The sequence below is a fragment of the Prionailurus viverrinus genome, chromosome C1 (assembly GCF_022837055.1).
Source record: "Prionailurus viverrinus isolate Anna chromosome C1, UM_Priviv_1.0, whole genome shotgun sequence".
Taxonomy (NCBI): domain Eukaryota; kingdom Metazoa; phylum Chordata; class Mammalia; order Carnivora; family Felidae; genus Prionailurus; species Prionailurus viverrinus.
In genome coordinates, this window is record NC_062568.1 from 207,504,872 (window position 1) to 207,525,836 (window position 20,965).

A 20,965-nucleotide genomic window follows, 5' to 3' on the forward strand; every position below is an offset into this window, starting at 1 on the left:
TCCCGCCCCCTGGGGTTTCAGAAAAGGGATTTAGGTTCTCTTTCTTTCTTTATCTTTCTCTTTCTTTCTCTTTCTTTCTTTCCATCCATCCATCCATCCATCCATCCATCTATCCACTCATTTATAAACAAGGTGAAACAGGCATAACATAAAATTCACCACGTTGACTGCCTTCACTGTACAGCTCAGGGACATCAGGCACATTCACATCTCTGCAGCCATCCAACCATACGTCTCCAGAACTTTTGCACCTTCTCCAACTGAAACTCTGTCCCTATTCATCACTAATTCCCCACCCCCTACACAATCTAAATTTTGATATTGCCAAATTGCCTCGTAAAAAGCCTTAATCAATTGGTATTGTTCACCTACAGTGTATAGGACAGCCCATTTCTCCTCAACTTCTGATACTTGACATTATCAAGTTTGAACATTTTTGTCCATGTGATGGGCAAACTAGACCTCGTTTTTTATCTTCGTTCCCCAATTATTAGGATTATTGGGGAGTTTAAGCACCCAGGCGTCCATCTATCTATCAGCCTATAGCATGATCCTTTACATTACAAAATACATTATGTAGGGGAGAAAATCATTTTCCTTGACCCTCCTTGGGTCCCTGGCTGAGTCTAAAAATTAAACTGACAATGGGGCGCCTGGGTGGCTCAGTCGGTTGAGCGTCCGACTTCAGCTCAGGTCATGATCTCACAGTCCGTGAGCCTGAGCCCTGCGTCGGGCTCTATGCTGACAGCTCCGAGCCGGGAGCTTGCTTCGGATTCTGTGTCTCCCCCTCTCTCTGTCCCTCCCCTGCTCATGTTGTCTCTGTCTCAAAATAAATAAAAACATTACAAAATAATAAAAAATAAATAAAAATTAAACTGACAAAGAAAAACATAGAAATTTATTTAATAGAAGGCTTATGTTACGTGGTACCTTCATAAGGAAATAACAGTTAAACCTGGGTATTTTTATGTCAGGTTTGGTGAAGAGTGGACAGTTGTAGAGAAAAATGGTAGGGCAAAGAGTTTGAGGTACGTTCACAAAATTCAGGGAAATTTAGCACGGCCTGTTAGTTTAGATTCTTCTAGGCATCGATTTGCCTTTAGTAATAAGGATGCTCCTTTCCTCCCGGTATAGGGAGGGCACCTCCCACAGGAAGGTTTGTTTGGTTAGTTGGTTGGCGTTTTTTTTAAGTTTATTTATTTATTTCGAGAGAGCGTGAGAATGAGCACAAACGGGGAAGAGGCGGGGGGGGGGGGGGAGAAAGAGAAAGAAAGAGAGAGAGAGAGAGAGAGAGAGAGAGAGAGAGAGAGAGAATGAATCCCAAGCAGGCTCCATGCTGTCAGCACAGAGCCCAACACAGGGCTCGATCCCACAACCCTGAGATCATGACCTGAGCAGAAACCAAGAGTTGGATACTTAACTGAGTCACCCAGGCGCCCCTCATGTGAAGGTTTTTTGAGCTGCTTCCGAGAAGGGTGGGGAGGAGGTCAGAGTGACCTTCCTGTTTCTGCCATTTTTTCAAACTGCTTCAGCTTAAAATGTCCAACGTGACAAAGGGCCATATTTTGGGGTAGTGGCCTGAACCCTATTGCTTTTGGCTACTGTTCCTACCTGTTCCGTTCATGTAGTCCTTGGCCAGCTCAAATAGCCTCAGGTGCATGTTGGTGATAGGATTAAAGGAGCCACAAGCAAGAAGAACCACTTCTGTCTTCTCTGAATTCTCCATGCTAAGAATTTGAAGTTGTTGATCTAAATGGAAAACTCGGACACCCTGCTCGTTGTCTGCAAAGGAAAAGAACATACGTTCAGCTATAGGTCTTTAGTGGCCTTTCACATTCCCATTCCAAGTGAATGGATAAAAATATTTGGCTTCGGGGCACCTGGGTGGCTCAGTCGGTTAGGCGGCCAACTTCGGCTCAGGTCATGATCTCACGGTCCGTGAGTTCGAGCCCCGAGTCGGGCTCTGTGCTGACCGCTCAGAGCCTGGAGCCTGCTTCAGATTCTGTGTCTCCCTCTCTCTCTGTCCCTCCGCTGTTCATGCTCTGTCTCTCTCCGTCTCAAAAATAAATAAATGTTAAAAAAAATTAAAAAAAAATATTTGGCTTCGATGACAAGGACAGCCCCATTTCTCCACCCTTCCTTTTCACTGTGAATTTGCAGCTCCTGCCAGAAAGGAATGGAATCTCCTTCCCCCTCTTTGTGACTTGCTTCGGACAAGAGAATGTGGCAGTTAGGACAGTGTGCTAGTTCTGAGCCCAGGCCTTTGAGGTCTGCACACTTCTGCTCTCTTTTGGCCTCCCTCCTCTGCCATGAAAACAAGCCGAGGCCAACCTGCTGGACAGAACACGCGGGAGACAGCTGGTGCCCCCGCTGACAGCCAACCACTGGCTGTGCGGCTGAGGCCATCCTGCACCAGCCAAACCGCAGACGACGTGCTCAGACACACAGCCCAGGTGAGATCAGCTGAGCCTGGCTTACATCAACAAACCCACAAGCTGACCCTAGACTCATAAGCAAAAATGAAATGTGCATGCTGCTGAAGTTTTATGACTGCCCTACTGTAGCTCCAGTTAGCTGATACAGTGATGTTATCAACTACCACTTAAACGGAACTCCCTGACAACCTGCCCTTCAAGACAGTAGTCGGCCTCTTAGTCAACATGATCACATTATCACTTTCAGCTCAGGAACAGTTTACAATTTACAAACCTTTTTGCATATCATTGCATTTGATCCTTCTACAACCCTAATGAAGTAATACAAGACAACAGATTTAAACTTTTATTAAATGAACTCAGATAGATTCAGAAATTACGAGGCAGCAAAAGGCCCATAATGAAACCCAACAGTCATTGGCCACACCCTGCTCACCAAACCCTCTATGCAACTCCCTTAAAAGCAAGCACTTTTAACTTTTTCAGCTATTTCTTCTGGTAGATTCTACCATATTTCTATACTATGTGCTTATAATGCTATTTCTAAATTTATCCAAAGTAAACAGTACCTGTTTACTATGATGATCCATGAGGATTAGCTCTCACACACCCTCACTGCCTATTCCCAAACTTCTACATGTATATCTATCTATAGTTTCTAGTCTGTGTTGAAAGCTGTCTTCTCCTAGAGTTGTGAAGGCATCGCTTGTAGATTGCAGTGTTAACAGCAATAAATCCAAAGTCACTCCCAATTCTGGATCCTTTGAATGTGACTTACATTTTTCCTCCCCTGAAGCTTGTGAGATCTTCTCTTTGTCCCCAGCGTTCCGAAATTTTACAATGATGTCCTCTATGTGACTCTATTTTCATCTGTTGTGCGGGGCACTGGGCAGACCCTTTCAAACTTGAGGCTCATAAACTTCAGTTCTGGGAAAGGTCCTTGAATGATGACATTCTGCCTTCCGTTTTCTTTGTTCTCTTTGGAAATGGCTATTATTTGGAGCTGAGGCAGCTGGATTGGTCTTCTCATTTTCTTTTCTTTTCCCTCTTTCCTTTAAGCTCTAATTTCTAGATTTTCTCAACTCCATCCTCCATCTGTTGAGCTGATTTTCAGTTCAGCTATTATAGCCTTCATTTTAAAGACCTTTGTCCTCTAGGGGCGTCAGGGTAGCTCGGTCAGTTAAGCGTCCGACTCTTGATTTCTGCTCAGGTCGTGATCTCATGGTTTGTGGGGTTGAGACCCGTGTCGGGCTCCGTGCTGACAATGTGGGGCCTGCTTGGGGTTCTCTTTCTCTCTCTGCCCCTCACCTGCTTGTGCGCTCTCTCTCTCAAAATAAATAAATAAACTTAGAGAAAAAAAAAGACCTTTGTCCTCTAAATGTTCCTTTTTATGGTGTTCTGTTCTTTCACCAATGCATTCTCTTATCTGTCTACCAACATGAATGATACATTTTCAGTTTTTTTCAACAAGAGCCGATAGGAAGTTCTGAGTGGGTGAGTAGGGCCCATGTACAATGGGCTTCACTGTATGGTAACCTGGCAGTCAGTGTTGCAGGTCTCGCCCCTGGGACCGGCTGGATTCCACAGAACAGTATCCTCCAATCTCCTGTCTGTTATAGCACAACAGTTAAGAACCTGTGCTCTGTGGGGCACCTGGCTGGCTCAGTTGGTAGAGCATGCAACTCTTGATCTCCGGGTCACGAGTTCAAGCCCCACGTTGGGCAGAGACATTATTAGAGACATTATGGGGGGGGGGGGGGCGGGAAGCAACCTATGCTCTGAAACCAGACTGCCTGCATAGAAATCACCTACATGGGCTGGATGACCCAGGACAACCCGACCTTAACCTAATCTTCCTTTGTCCCGGTTTTCTCAGTCTTAAAATAGAGAAAATAACAGTACCTACCTTGTGACCATCATGAGGATTAAGCGAGACAATACACACAACTGCTTTTGACAAGAAATAAACACACTGTGAATGTAGCTACTATTAATGCTGCACATAATGTCGCTATAGTTCAACTCTTTTTAATCTACAAAAACATGAATTTCAAATGGTTCAACCAAACATTATTACTCTATTGACTCTGGTTTTTTTCCTGGAGGGTTTTTCTCCCGGAACTCGTTCTCTAATGTGGACTGAAAGTCTCTAGTCCTTTGTACGGCTATCATTCTGAAACCTTTTTCATCTCTCTTCTGAGTCAGATCCCCTATTTCTGAGGACCGCATCATGTCTTTCTTGGTTTATGTCCTGATTTTTCTAGAATGTATCCTCAAGTAGCTTCATAATAAAAGGTACATGGGAAATAAGTTTGGTTATGTCTTTATCCTTCCTTCAGAGATGAACGGCTTAGTTGAGAAAAAAGCAAGTTGAAATTATTTTCTTTTAAAATTATGAATGCATTTCTTCATTGTCTCCTAGCATACCACACTACTGCTGAAAGTCTAATGCCATTCTGATTCTTTTCCTTTTTTACATACCTTTTTTCTTTTTGGAAGATTTGTAGGATGTTTTCCTTATCCCCAATGCTCTGAATCTGAAATGCCACAATGTTGCGTCTTAGTGGGGGTCTTTTTCATTCATTGTGCTGGGAGTCAGCTGAAGAGGTTCAGAATGTGCCAGTTTGGCATGTGGATTATCTTTAGCAGAAGGTATTGAGAACCCTGTGGGCTCAAGAGAAACTTCTGCCCCTCCCTTAAGAACACAGAAGAATCTAAATTGGAGGTCTTTCTCAGAATAAGGGTTATTAGCGGAGATAAATTTTATCTGAGTGGCCCATCTGTATAGCAGGGCAAATGTCTAATTACCAAACATGTTTTTATCGCCCCACAAAGCGCATTACTCTCCTCTGAAAACACAGACCCCCACCCTTTCTGACTTCAGAGTGACATACAGACCTCATGTTGCCTGACTTTGGAATTCCCGTGTCTATGTGGATCCCCCATATGTACACCTGTTACAGTTGTTTTATTCCTCTCAAGTCACTCTGATTCTTAGTCCAGCTAGAAAGACTTCTGAGAACACAGGAGTTCTTGCTCCCCAACACAGTGAGCCTTCAAATCTCTTAAACTCAAATCACTCAGTTTTGGGCTTTTTGATAAACTGCTTAATAACTATCAAAAAATAGTTTTGTTATTGTAAAATTTAAAAAAATATTTTTTTAAGTTCGTTCATTTATTTTGAGAGAGTGCATACGCATGAATGGGGAGGGACAGAGAGCAAGGGAGTGAAAGAGAATCCCAAGCAGGCTCTGCACGGTCAGCACGGAGCCCCAAGCAGAATTTGAACTCACAAACTGTGAGCTCATGACCTGAGCCGAAACCAAGAGCCGGACGCTTAACTGACGCCACCCAGGCGTCTCTAAAAAATATTCTTATACATCCAAATTATGTTTCAAAAGAATCATTCTGAGAGCTTATAAATATAATTTCAATGATGCCAAATTGCTAGAAGCATGTGGGGAACTTTGGGGGAATTACCTATACAGGCTGGAGTATTTTTCCAATTAATGTAGAAATACAATGAAAGATAACAAACACACAGCTGTATGATACTTTTCAATGGATAAAATGCGTTCACACACCTATCATTCAAGCCTCCCCACCAAAAACAAATTTGGCCAAAGTCATCTAGCTTGTTCCAAAAAATAAGCTATTGTTAGATATTTCGTTTTTCTAGTTAATCTTCCACCACTGGACATTTACGTTTTTCTAACTTTTCAGTATTACAAACATCTGAGATCAACAGTGGGTTGAAAATGAGCTGGAAATAGAGGCTGTCATATACCTTGCTGTGCACTTCCAAGACTTCCCAGTGCTCAAACAACCTGTGTCAGGACCACTGATTTATAGCTCAACAATGTCTAGACCCAAGTGCCAGGGTGACCAAGTCACTTTTGGTCAGATTCTATGCTCTCACTGGACAAAGCCAGTGAGTGGCAGACCCAGGGCCACTTGATTCCTGATTCCTAGGCTCACTCATCAAAAGAAAAATGGGAGACCTGGGTGGCTCAGTAGGTTGAACATCTGACTTTTAAAAAAAAATTTTTTTTTTTACATTTATTTATTTTTGAGAGACAGAGAGAGACAGCGTGAGCAGAGGAGGGGCAGAGAGAGAGGGACACACAGAATCAGAAGCAGGCTCCAGGCTCCGAGCTGTCAGCACAGAGCCCAATGCGGGGCTCAAACCCACGAACCATGAGATCATGACCTGAGCGGAAGTCAAATGCTTAACCGACTGAGCCACCCAGGTGCCGCCTGACTTTTTTTTTTTTTAATGTTTATTTATTTTTGTAGGCGAGAGAAAGACAGAGTGTGAGCTGAGGAGGAACAGAGGGAAAGAGAGATACAGAATCTGAAGCAGACTCCAGGTTCTGAGCGGTCAGCACAGAGCCCAACGCGGGGCTCAAACTCACAAACCATGAAATCGTGACCTGAGCCGAAGTCAGACGCTTAACTGACTGAGCCACCAGGAGTCGCTCACTGACTCTTGATTTCAGCTCAGGTCATGATCTCATGGTTTGAGATCGAGCCCTGAGTTGGGCTCTGTGCTGATAGCATGGAGCCTGCTTGGGATTCTCTCTCTCCTCTCTTTCTTTCAAAAGAAATAAATAAAAAAAGGTGTGGGGGGGGGGGGGGGGGGAGGCATTAAACCAGAGCTGTGTAGTTTGGAAATGAGCCCTCCTGGTTGAGGAGATGAGGAAAGTGCATGTTAACCCCTTAGGCAATGGGAACCTTTGAAGGTTTCTGAGCAACAGAGTTACAACACGGTTCTACATAAACAATGTTTTAGAAAAATAATAAGACATGGGGACTTACAACCTTAATTGATTTTATCAGCTTAACCAAATCACTTAATTACAAGTCTTAAGTTTCCGTATCTGTAAAACAGGGATAATGACAACCAATTTCAGTCACCGTGAGGATTAATTCTGAGACTAACACATGGCAACATGCTTGCATATTCCCTAGAACAGTGCTAAAATAAACGGCAGCTGTTACTTGGGAGGGAAGTGACAACACTGATGATGGTGATGCTGTGGGATTAACTGGAAGGGGCAGAACAAGACCAGTTACAAGTCATGTGACTGGAAGGCCAGTTACAAAGTTATGAGTCCCTCAATTTAAATAGTCAGTGAGAATGGAAATAAACATTTATTCAATAAACATTTGAGGCTTTCTCCCAACAAAGCATAGTGGTAGGGGTCACAGGGACACTGCTAATTGTTGATACGAAATAAAGAGAGAAGGGTCGGTAATGCTCCACACAGCATTTTAAAAAATGAGTTAATTCACAAGAATGATTTAAATGTCCTACCTTTCAATTATCAGCTCAAGGATGATACCAGAGTTCACTTGAGGCTTGTTCCCACCCCTCCCATCCCTACCCCCCAATTCCCATACAGAGTGCCTGTGGTTATTGGGGTGGTGGTGACTACGACGACATGCCCGACGACATGCCCGACAGGGCCCACAGGGAAATCAGGGTATCCCGCCAGCTTCTGAGCATGATCAATGAGAGCCTGTCAGTTCCAGCCCCGCCCACCTCAAGTTTCAGACACCACTCCCCATGGGAGATTGAGCTGTGAGCAGGAAGAACAATAAAGCTGTAAGGGGAGGTTTGGGTCCCCAAGGAGCTGTCTGCTGTTCAGGGAAGGACAGAACAAAGAGCTTAGAGCTCCTCCCCAACCTTGGGGATGCACTCAGGTTTCCTGTCTCCCCACCCCCCTCGGGAGAAAGGCTGGGGAAGGGGCTGGAGCAAGCTGATCTCTTAGCTAAAGGAAGCTTTCTCCCTGGTCACATTCACAACCTATCTCAAATATCCAGCTCAGTTCTATTAATTCATCATGAACACAGACAACTTGAGCTCACACTAGACTCTAGACCTTTAAAACCACTGAAGAATTAAGTTACAGTCAGCCTCCACTGTAGCCCAGGGTGTTTAAAAAAACAAGGATCCGTCCCTCTCCAAGGAAAAGTACTTCCTCTGTATCGCTGCAAGGTACCAGAATATGTGGGTAGGGAAAGGGGACAAGCTGGTGACAAATGGGAGGAGTAGTTTGGAAGCTCTAACAGGGCCGTTCTGGATCCTCCTTGCTTTGCTCCAGGTGCTCAAGGACCAGCATCCCCATGATTCACTTCTGTCTGGCCCACACAGCCTACCACCTGCACTGCTGGCTGCCGAGATCATACCGGCTCAGGCTGTAAGTGTCCCTCCCCAGCTTGCTATAACAAAAAACTCATTTCTTCCTGAGACAGTCTTGACATTGAACTAAAATTTACTTTCAATTTTTAAATCACATTTTTCTTTTAAAAAACTGAAATATAGCTGATGTATAATACTTTCTTAAATTTGTTTAAAGTTTATTTATTTTGAAAGAGACAGACACCGTGTGAGAGGCGGAGGGGCAGAGAGAGAGGGAGAGAGAATCCCAAGCAGGCTCAGTGCTGCCAGCACAGAACCCTACAGGGGGCTCGACCCCATGAAACCATGAGACCACAACCTGAGCCAAAACCAAGAGTTGGATGCTTAACTGACTGAGCTACCCAGGCGCCCCGTGACTTTCTCAGGTTTGAAAAATACTGAGATGTAAACATTAATGAAACATTTTGTAAACATTAAGTCAGTTTTTTCAATGTTAACGTTGAAAAAGTCAACCATCTTGTAACATTTCAGAATGCTCAATATAATTAAATCTATGTTGACTGAATGTTAATGCGTTGACTTGTCAACTGATTGGAATTTATACCCCTAAAAAGATGCTATTCCTTTCAAAAAGGTCCCATCAAGCCTCTAACTGTATTCTACTTGTAACAATGTTTCACTGCTTTAAACAGTCTTGGGGTATATTTTGAGACTATTTTTTTTTTCATACTTTCAACAGGGATAAATCTTTGTCTTTGAGTAGATTTAATTTCTACAGATACCCTAAGGTCCCTCAGTGGTAAACCTCATTAATAAAATAATCAAGGTAAATAACAGAGCTTATGATGAAGAAAGAGAACTATCAGTTACTGAGGAAGATCTTATATGCATGGATCTTGTATTATTATTTTCAGATTAAGATATTCTCATATGCATGAATTTTATATTACACTATCTTATGTTGCATGTAAGTACATGTAATTTCAAAAGAATTTCAAAAATGAGCAGAAACAGCAGACTTCATCTGGTTGTGGAAGCTGGGTGGGTCGGCTTACTCTGTTCTTTGGTTACACCCCATGTGAACCGGGTGGCAGGAGGCAGCGGCTGGCACAGCACAGGGCCATGGTCAGGACTCTCAGACCCGGCTCCAAACTCTAGCTCTATCACTACTGGGTGTTTGTCCTTGGACAAGACACTTAGTCTTTCTGAGTCTGTTTCCTCATTTATAAAATGGGGAACCAGAGTCCCTATCTCATTGGATTTTGTGCATATTAAATACGAAAGTGAATAAAAATGTTTGACACATTTGTCTACTCATGATGAATGTTAACTTTCACTATTATCTGTGAGCTGTCTTAAGGCATGAACTTACAAGTCACAGTAAAGGAACCAAGGTTCTAAAGATCCCTTGGGGACCAGGATCCACAGCGCCTGCTACGTAGTAGGAGTTCAGGAAATGGCAGTGCTAATCTTCGTGAAGTTTTATTAGACATAATTGTGCTCAAATGGAATGGATCTCAAGTCATCTTTGTTATGTTTAAAACTTTCTCTCTGTGGTCTAATGTGACACTGTCATGAAACAGAACCTAAATTCGGTTTCTTGAAGCCATTTGATCACTAAAGAAGTAATGTAAAACGTAACTCGCTGTGTCTCACGCAGCCAAGTGACGGTGTTCTTGTTTGGGACCACCGCTCTAGTCCTCCAGCTGTATGTTCTGCTAAGGTAAGTGTTTTCACCCCCCACCCCCAGCACAGGGCAGCTCAGCATGTGGGCCTGACCTCTGGAGATGGTTCTGGTGTGCTCTGCCATTCCTGTGATGAGTTTAACTGCAGCCTGACCCATGTTTTCGCCCCTGTTATCAATGGCGGTCACCTGCTTCACCTCTTTGAAAAAGTCAAAAATCTCAATATGAACAGAACAGTTGGGATTTGGGCAGATCGAGTTTTAACACTTCCTTCTTTTAGTACAAGAAGCTGTTAGATGGGAGACAACGAGGGCACCAATGTTGCCACTTATGGATTCCCTAGAGCCCAGTCCAACAGCCTAGCATGAGCTAACGTCTGCAGGGCCGAGGGCGACATAGATATACGTGACCAGATTATGACTTGATACCTTATTTCAGATTCTATGTTGGACATTAGTCTTGCAGAAAAGGTCAGTCAGCTAATAACTCTCACTGGACAAATGAAATAAATGCAACCCGATACATTCAGAAAAAACTGCAGCTCTAAACATGTGGAAAGCCTGAAATAATCTGAAGACTGAGAATCCACAAAAGGGACAAAACGGAAATGGGAACTGTGACACTCCCTGGAATTAGCCTAATTCAAATTTTCCAACTTAGGTCCTAGGAGTTTTGTGTGCAGTTAGACCAACTTCCTTATTCCAGAAGGCCAGAATTCCCACAAACTATCTTCTTGATATTTTCCACCGAAATATCAAGTTAACATGAATTAGAAAGATAGTAAACATTATTTGTCCACCGATCAGAAATATTAACAACTCTCAATATTACTAGTAGGCTATTTAGCAGCGTTAATTTGCAGTTAATAAAAGGGAGTTGCCTGGAACCAAATGAACCCAGGGCCAGAATTAAGATTAGAATCCAAGGGTTAGTGCCTTCTGGTACCGTGCTTACAGGGCGAATTTCTTCCAATAATTGATAAATTAATGTATGACCCTGTGTATTGATTTTAGACCCAGATCTTCCCGATACTGTGGGCAACCTCTCCTTACCAACCTGGTTGGTAATATCATCTTTACTTTCTTCACAATTGGTAAGTGTACATTCATCAAGCACTTATTACGTGCCTACTGTCTGTCAGACACCGCTGAGACAAAAATGGGGAAGATGGGACTTCCTGCTCTTCAGGAGCTCACAGACTGAAACTTAAGAAAAAAATTCACGTTTAAAATTCAGGTGAAGGAAATTTTTAAAGTTCCTTAGCAACCTTCTGGAGAAGGTTGTCCTTCTGGTGGTCCTAACCTTTGAGTATGAAACCGAATTAAGTTAAATGCAAACATTTTGTGTTGGTGTTATAAAATTCTTTAGCTACAAAAATTACTAGATTCATTTACTCATTTAATAAACAGTTACTGAACTGGAGACGATACTGTGTAGAACACGGACCTCAACAACTTGAAATAAAAAAGTAATAGAGAAGCAGTGGACTCTGAAATGTGGAGTTTTAGGAATGTCTTAATTAATACATTTCGATTATCTTTGCCTGTGTGTGTGCTTAGAAGACTGATGTGTAATTTTTTTTTTTTAACATTTATTTATTTTTGAGACAGAGAGAGAGAGAGAGCATGAACAGGGGAGGGTCAGAGAAAGAGGGAGACACAGAATCCGAAACAGGCTCCAGGCTCTGAGCAGTCAGCACAGAGCCCGATGCGGGGCTCGAACTCACGGACCGTGAGATCGTGACCTGAGCCGAAGTCGGACGCTTAACCGACTGAGCCACCCAGGCGCCCCGAGTGATGTGTAATTTAAATAAAAACTATGCCTACATTTTTTTAAAGATTTTTATCCATTTAAATAATCTCTAGATCCAATATGGGTCTCGAACTCACAACCCCGAGATCAAGAGCTGCATGCTCCATTGACTGAGCCAGACAGGCATTGTCCCTAAACTTTAATGAAAAAATCGTTACCGAAGGCCTCGGGCACTGCTCTAACTGCTCCAGAGTCTCCCACTGAATCGCAGCTCCACAAGAGGCGACAACGCAGGTAATGGTGGCAAGCACTGGCTTTGGAGACAGAGGGAGGCCAGTTGAAACATTCACTCCACGACAAGTTACCTAACCTCTCTGAGCTCCCCCCACCTCATTTGTAACCCGGAGATAAATTACCTGCTTCGTTTTGCTAAGGCTTAAATGAGATAACAGGAATCATCAAACAAAACAGTCATAGTTCCTATTACCAACACCACCAATATTAAGAACACAACCTATATTAAAGGAAAACCTTAGCCTGGCTGGGTTTTGAGCATGAGTCGCACAGGAGGGAAGCGAGGAAACATACACTGTTTAGGCGTGCATTCAAGAATGTATTTCTGGGGGCCGCCTGGGTGGCTCAGTCAGTTTAGCGTCAGACTCCTGATTTCCACCCAGGTCATGACTCACGGTAAGGGAGTTCGAGCCCTGCAGAGGGCTCTGCACTGATAATGCGGAGCCTGCTGGCGATTCTCCCTCTTTCTCCGCCCTCCCCCACTCACAATTTCTGGGTCTCTCTCAAAATAAATAAACTTAAAAAAAAAAAATGTATTTCAGAGATAATTAAACCTAGTAAATCGCTGCTCTGATGTCCTTTTAGGTTTTACTGTGCTGTTTACGCAGATGGAGCCCGTCCCACAGGCACTCAAGAGGATGTTTGCTGTATTTGGTGTGGGATCCTTCAGTGAAGGAGTCTATACCGTGGTGTTAACAGTTTTGGCAACTGACTGTGTATGTTTTTAAGTACTGAATTTCTAAAGCCTCATCTTAATCTGAAAGCTTGACTGTACATAATACACCGTTAGTCTTCAATATTTTCTACTCACAGTAAAAATAGAGGTATGTAGAGACAGAATTCTTAATTAGACACGTGCCACAGTTAAAACAATTCACCAGGGAAAGTTTAAAAATTCCAGGAGAGGGGCGCCTGGGTGGTTCAGCTGGTTAAGCGTCTGACTTTGGCTCAGGTCATGATCTCATGGTTCCTGAGTTCGAGCCCCGCATCAGGCTCTGTGCTGACATCTCAAGAGCCTGGAGTCTGCATCAGATTCTGTCTCCATCTCTCTCTCTCTCTCTCTCCATCTCTCTCTCTCGGCCCCTCCCCTGCTTATGTTCTGTTTCTCTCTCAAAAATAAGCAAACATTAAAAAATAAATAAATAAAAAATTCCAGGAGAGATTTTTTTTTTTTGCGGATAAATTCTACTGTATTAGACTAAAGAGAAAAAAAAAAGTTGAGCTACCGCTGAAGAGTGGAGCTGTTGGACTGCATTTTGCAAAGTATGCAGCAAGCCTTCCATCTCCTGCTAAGCTGGGGCCATTGTTTAAATCCTTTCGGCAAAAACACTGTAAATAGGGGTTCCAGTTAAAAGACAAGTATTCCTCACACTGCTTTTCTCCTCCCAAATACAGGAAAAAACGACCCCTGAACTTTACTACTTGTCTGTGCTGCTGTCGGTGGGCAGCTTGGTTTCCACAGGTGAGCAAAACTTCCCGAGCAACCTGTCCTTGTCAAAGGCTTAGCAGTCCTTCAAGGGAGTAAATGCTCAGGCAGGGCTGTCCTGTCGTAAGAGAAGCCCGGTTCCTCCTAAAGCCAGAGCTCCAAGAAGCACAGTAATTAGAAAAGCAAAGTAAAGAGGAAGCACAGAGGGTTAGAATGGGAAATAAAATGCCATCCTTTTCATGTGGTTTCCACTGCATTTAATTAGATCCCCTTCTTCATCCTGCAGTACTTTTCTCGGGCCTGGGGCTGACCTGGCTGGGCAGTGGGGCCCGTGCACGACCAGGCGCTACATCAACGGTCTGATGTTGGCATTTGAGGCCTGCTGGTCTCCCGCCTCCCACAGAGGTCGTCGGCAGGCCAGGCCTGTCTCAGCAGCCCCGCCACCTGACAGCTGCCCGGGAACAGGTCAGCTCCTACCCTGCTACTCCTGAGTGAAGTGGTCAGCTGACATCACAGCTAAGACAACAGGAAGCACATCAAAACCAGTCATCTGAAAGAAAGTTGTCTTTAAGTATTAATTAGTACGGACAATGGATAAAAAGGAACAGTTCAACCCAAATCACCAGATTGACACCACGACCAAATTCGCCCCAAATAAGGATGTTCTTTCAAGATCATTACTCTCTCTGAATCTCCTTTTTTATTTCATGAAAGTATTGTCATCAGCTGGATAGCTGCTATAGAAATAAGCACTGAAAAGGAAGAAGGAAAATGTGAATCTTAGCAATGAACAAAGGTTCAGTTTCAGGCACCTGGCTAGCTCAGTCCGTTAAGCATCTGACTTCGGCTCAGGTCATGATCTCACAGTGTGTCAGGTGGAGTCCCACATCGGGTGAGCTCGAGCCCCACTTCTCTCTCCCTCTAGCTCGCTCTCTCTCTGCCCCTCACTCACTTGCGAGCACTCTCAAAAAACAAAACAAAAAAAAAAAACCCTAAAAACCTCACAAAGGTTTGGTTTCAAAAAAACAGTGATTCACAGGGCGCCTGGGTGGCACAGTCGGTTAAGCGTCCGACTTCAGCCAGGTCACGATCTCACGGTCCGTGAGTTCGAGCCCCGCGTCGGGCTCTGGGCTGATGGCTCGGAGCCTGGAACCTGTTTCCGATTCTGTGTCTCCCTCTCTCTCTGCCCCTCCCCCGTTCATGCTCTGTCTCTCTCTGTCCCAGAAATAAATAAAAACGTTGAAAAAAAAAAATTAAAAAAAAAAAAGTGATTCACATTGTGTATTTGAACAATTTATTGTTCTTTAAAAACGCAGTGGGGGGGCGCCTGGGTGGCGCAGTCGGTTAAGCGTCTGACTTCAACCAGGTCACGATCTCGCGGTCCGTGAGTTCGAGCCCCGCATCGGGCTCTGGGCTGATGGCTCAGAGCCTGGAGCCTGTTTCCGATTCTGTGTCTCCCTCTCTCTCTGCCCCTCCCCCGTTCATGCTCTGTCTCTCTCTGTCCCAAAAATAAAAATAAACTTTAAAAAAAAAAAACAAAAAAAAACGCAGTGGGAAATTTTAGAGTAAAACTAACCACAATCTCCTCCCCATGGGTTACAAAAATCTTTTGCATCACAACAGTCGATTGTAGTCTAGAGAAAATAGCCAATTGACCTACATGATGGTTTTTGTCTTCTTGCTTTTGCTGTGTGTATTCATAGATTCTGAGGTTTCTTAGTAGGAGCTAGTTAATCACAGATGCTCTCCACATCTTTAGGAAGTAGACACAACTCTATTTCTTGAGGAAAAGAACTATCTATTGGTAGGAGGATGAAATTCAATATAAACATCTCCCAACACATCTATGACAGGCACAGACCTTCACAAGTGGGAATGACTGTTTCCACCTGTTTCTCTATTCAGGTGGCCCCTGCTGGAGGCGAAGTTACCTAACAAACACACTATCCATCCAACATGCTGACATTTCTGAGTGCTTTCCAAATTCCAAACCTAGTGTTGAAACTTAGGAATTAGAAACTTGATGGGGGCGCCTGACTGGCTTAGTCTGTAGAGCATGCAACTCCCAATCTCCAGGTTGTGAATTCGAGCCCCACATTAAGCGTAGAGATTACTTTAAAAAACAAAAACTACAAAAAAATTCTCCAAATTCTCAGGCGCCTGGCTGGTTCAGTTGGTGTAGAACATGCGACTCTGCATCTTGGGGTTGTGAGTTCAAGCCCAACATTGGGTGTAGGGCTTACTTAAAAAAATAAATAAATAAAACAAACTAACAAACATATATACCTCAGAAACAAACCAAATATGTATGTTTACTAGCTGGAATTTAAATAAAAACTTGGGAGAAAAAAAAGAAACCTGAGTAACCCATACATTAACCATGAAAGCCCCTGAAATAATTTTTACTATGATTGACACAAACTTTTTAAAAGTAACACAACCTAGGAGCGCCTGGGTGACTCAGTTGGTTAAGCATCCGACTTCAGCTCAGGTCATGATCTCACAGTTCGAGCCCCTCATCAGGCTCTGCGCTGACAGCTGGGAGCCCGGAACCTGCTTCAGATTCTGTGTCTTCCTCGCTCTCTGCCCCTCTCCCATTCGAGCTCCCTTCCTCTCTCTCTCTCTCACAAAAATAGACATGAAAAAAATTTTTAAGTAACATAAACTTTTATGTTCTCCTGACTTCGTTAACCAAATATTAACATATCAGGTAAACATCAATATATCTCAAATAATATTTGTATTGGAATTTCCTTTTTTTTTTAATCTGTCTTATCCCACCCCCCAAACCTGATCTACCTGAAAACTTCAGGTAATGACAACTCCATCCTTCCAGTTGCTAAGACCAAGTACTCTAAACCATCCTTAATGCCTTTTTGCCCCTCACACCCCATTGGGAAATCCTAATGGCTCCATCTTCAAAATATATTCAGAATCCAATTATTTTTCACTATTTGGAACATTTAAGTTTATTTATTTTGAGAGAAACAGAGAGAGCATGAGTGGGGGAGGGGCAGGGAGAGAGAGGGAGAGTGAGAATCCCAAGCAGGCTCCTCATGATCAGTGCACAGAGCCCAACATGGGGCTCGAACTCACAAAACCATGAGATCATCACCTGAGCTGAAATCAAGAGGCAGACGCTTAACTGACTGAGCCACCCAGGTGCCCCACTGTTGGGAAAACTTTAACTGACTGTTTCTAAATGCAAGAGGCTGCTTAAGACCAAGGCTGCTTCGTATTCTTTCTTTTCTTCCTTCCTTCCTCCAAGTTTTTATTAATTTCAGTAATCTCTACACCCAACATGGGGCTCGAACTCACAATTAAGAGCCATGTGCTCTTCTGACTGAGACAGCCAGGCGCCCCTATTTCTGTATCTTGAAGTTACACAACATTCTTAACTTCAGAAAGTAAAATCACGCTTTTTTTTTTTTAAATGTTTATTTTTGAGAAACAGAGAATGGGTGGGGGAGGGGCAGAGAGAGGGAATCACAGAATCTGAAGCAGGCTCCAGGCTCTGAGCTGTCAGCAGGCAGGGCTCAAACCCACAAACCGTGAGATCACAACCTGGGCTGAAGTCGGATGCCCAACCACCTGAGCCACCCAGGAGCCCCAAAATCACATTTCTTAACTGATAAACATAACTTGAAGCATAATTTAAAACAGTATTTTAACTAACCCGTAACGTATAAAACTGAATTTTCATTTACTTTAATGGTTTTATTACCCCCAAAACCAAACCTGGTTTCATGAGAGTTAATTTCATTAAGAAACATTTATTTCATGCTACTAATACCGTATGAAATATAAATTATGCTCTTTCCGATATGAGTCAAATTTATGAAATATTCTGAAACTGTGCTACCTTTTAGCTGCTGCACAGTTTAGACAACCACCTCACAGACTAAGGAAATTCTTTATGACCTATGTTGGCTCAGAAGCGAAGTATCTTCTGTTGAGCACCTATTTTTATGGGGAATGCTTTGTTTTGGGGCTCTTAATCTGGAGCCTGGCTTCAGGAATATAACATCCCTGAATGTATAAGCAAAATGTAGGGTATGTGTACATATGAGCAGCTTTCTGGGAGGATGTCAAGGAAGTTTGAGAAGCTAAAAATAAGTATTAGGGGCACCTGGCTGGGTCAGTCGGGGGAGCATGCAACTCTTGGTCTTGGGGTCATGAGTTTGAGCTCCCTGTTGGATATAAAGATTACTTAAGGGGCGCCTGGGTGGCGCAGTCGGTTAAGCATCCGACTTCAGCCAGGTCACGATCTCGCGGTCCGTGAGTTCGAGCCCCGCGTCAGGCTCTGGGCTGATGGCTCAGAGCCGGGAGCCTGTTTCCGATTCTGTGTCTCCCTCTCTCACTGCCCCTCCCCCGTTCATGCTCTGTCTCTCTCTGTCCCAAAAATAAATAAACGTTGAAAAAAAAAAAAAATTTAAAGATTACTTAAATAAATAAACTTTAACAATAAATAAATAAATAAATAAATAAATAAATAAATAAAAACAGTAAGCACTAAACTCATTAAATTTAGTATATAAAAAAATACCAGGGGTGCCTGGCTGGTTCAGTCAGTAGAGTGTGCAACTTTAAAAAAAAAGAACATTTTTTAAATGTTTATTTATTAATAACATTAATAAATTAATTAATGAGAGAGACAGAGCATGAGCAGGGGACAGGCAGAAAGAGAGGGAGACACAGAATCCAAAGCAGGCTCCAGGCTCTGAGCTGTCAGCACAGAGCCCAACACAGGGCTCGAACCCACAAACCGTGAGATCATGACCTGAGCCGAAGTCAGACCCTTAACTGACTGAGCCACCCAGGCCCCCCTAGAGTGTGCAACTCTTGATTCTAGGGTTATGGGTTTGAGCCCCACATTGGGTGTAGAGCTTGCATTAAAAAAAAAAGAGTAAAAAACCCCTTGACTTTGACATCTATCATTGCTCATTTAAAGTTAAAGAAAAAAACAAACAAACTGGGGCACCTAGGTGGCTGAGTTCGTTGAGCAGCCAACTTTGGCTCAGGTCATGATCTCATGGTTTGTGGGTTCAAGCCCTGCATCAGGCTCTGTGCTGACAGCTCAGAGCACGGAGTCTTCAGATTCCCTGTCTCCCTCTCTCTCTGCCCCTCCCCCGCTCTGTCTGTCTCTTTCTCTAAAATTTAAAACACAAAATTCATGCTCTTAACTACGTCACAAAATTGACCACAGTACAAGCTATCTACTGGTAGACGTTTAAAAGAGGTCCACATGTTCAGAGAGCCTTTGGCTCATGTACTTCTTGTTAAGCCACTCGAGTTTCACCTGCCCCAGCATTTTTCCTACCTAGTTGGAGCAAACCATCCTCTCTGGGCTCCCATCCCAAGTCCAAGTTAAAATGTCCTAAACTCCTGCAGCTGCCAAGTAGTATTTCCCAGTTATGACTCCCAACTCTGAGGTTATTTCTCCCAATGCTCTCTCCGGTAACTACCAACCTAACATGTTATTTTTTTTTTTTTTTTTTTTTTTTACAATTTCTTCTCTTCCCTCCCCACCCCCCTCCAAAACCTGGATTCTATTTTTGTTTGACAACTGGGACCCAAACCAAGTTCTCTTACTTATGCTCTAGGAACGCTTTTCATTATCCACTCGCTCTAAACAAGAACCCAAAGAACACCGTCAGCACAGAAGTGCTAAGTCAAATCAAGTCACCGAGAAAGAGGAGCAGGTAAGCACAGTGCATGATCAGGGGAGGCCCTTCCTCCACAGCTACCACCACCACTTATACTCAGACCGACACAAATGCCTGAACAGAACACCCTATCATCATCATCATCAAAATTAGGGGAAGTACACAACGAGCAAATGTTCATTTAGCAAGTTCCTCAATCCGGGAAACAAAGAATATTTTTCAGTTTTGTTTTGTTTGGCACTGATCCTATTTGTCTCCGAGAGCTCCGCGTCACTCAATGCACGTATCGAAAGTCAGAGAGAATTGCATTAATGTAACAGTCACTTACTTTCACAAAGGAAATTCTGTGAACCTGAAGCGTTTTTGCAAGGTAGGTTATGGGAACCATTCCAACTGCGTCAACAGTCTTCAGTTGGGCTGGAACAGTGATTTCACATCCAAATTGTAACGCTGAAAAGCAATTTATGGTAATAAGTAGGGAATTCTAGAATTAGAACTGCAGAAGTAATTCATTCTGGTAGGATTCTATGGTAACCTCTGTTTGGCGTAGCTGGAATAGCTTTAAAGACAACACCCTTGGGGGAGGAGGGGACCTGGAGGCCTCAGTTGGTTAAGCCATCGTCTCTTAATTTAGTAGAGGTCATAATCCCACAGTTCCGTTCCCAAGATCGAGCCCCAAATCAGGCTCCGCGCTGACGGCGTGGAGCCTGCCTGGGATTCTCTCGCACGCTCTCTCAAAAAAATAAATTAATTTTTTTTTAAAAACCCAAAGTTTTAAAGGCAACACCTCTGCAACAATTTTGCCGTCAACCCTGATGTGGACTCAAGGAGAAGGGCTGGGAACACCAGAAAATGGTTTCCGCCCAGTTTTCTCAGTAACTTTTAACTTGTTGCCCAAGAGCGAGTAGTGTCCTCAAGGGACGTGTCAATCCGCTTCTGGGAAGATGGGTCTCGCCTTTCCACGTGGAAAAGGGATTTCGGAGGAAACAGAAGTCCTCCAGAATGGAGAACTTTCTCCTCCGCCCTCCACCCACCTCCGCCAAACACAAGAAGCCTCTAGAAAAGGACTGATTGATTGACTGACTGACTTTACTTACTTTACCCGCTTATTTATTTTTACCTGTTCAGAGGGGGCCAGAGGAAAATTTAGCGAGTCTTTTGGTTCCACGTTAAGATGGAAAGAATGAAGGGGCAAGACTCCTTGCCCCAAGCTTGAGTGTGACCTTGCCTCGGGGACCGCTACATCTGCCCCTCAAAGACCCCGCCATCTTGAACTCCCCTCGGCGTGCGACAAAAAGAGTCCCGGGCTGCCTCCCCTAAAGCCTGGTTTCTCAAGGGCTCCAAGCCAGGGGGCTTACCACGCACGTCCTCAGGGTCGACCGGCCCGAATCCTCCCGGAGAGAACCCGCAGCCCGGACGCCAGAAAGGGAAACACCCGCGCCCGCATCCTCATTGGCTCCTGGGGGCCGGAAGTGTATGCGTCTGGCGGAAGTGCCCCTACTGCGAGCGTCCGCCCGGTCCGGACCTTCAGGTAGGCGGGGCCCCTGGCTCCCAGCTTTGGG

The 20,965-nt window shown here is 43.8% G+C and overlaps 1 protein-coding gene across 10 annotated transcripts in view; it reads right to left on the minus strand.

The window, feature by feature from the left end:
- NMNAT1 (nicotinamide nucleotide adenylyltransferase 1) overlaps positions 1-20,953 on the minus strand; it is a 53,058-nt gene extending 32,105 nt beyond the window's left edge. For 7 of the 10 annotated variants that reach the window (XR_007154722.1, XM_047870467.1, XM_047870470.1 and 4 more), the window contains exons 1-3: positions 20,762-20,953; positions 19,732-19,853; positions 1,612-1,782 (exon numbers count right to left, since the gene is read on the minus strand). Coding sequence is in view for 9 of the 10 variants with exons in the window: in XM_047870467.1 (XP_047726423.1) it covers positions 1,612-1,726 (115 nt within the window). In the remaining variant the exon portion in view is untranslated. Of the gene's footprint in view, positions 1-1,611; positions 1,783-4,916; positions 5,541-19,731; positions 19,854-19,938; positions 19,961-20,523; positions 20,704-20,761 lie in introns of those variants that run through there. The other 3 variants (XM_047870464.1, XM_047870465.1, XM_047870466.1) reach the window with 3 other exon arrangements.
- Positions 20,954-20,965: the final 12 nt, after the last annotated feature.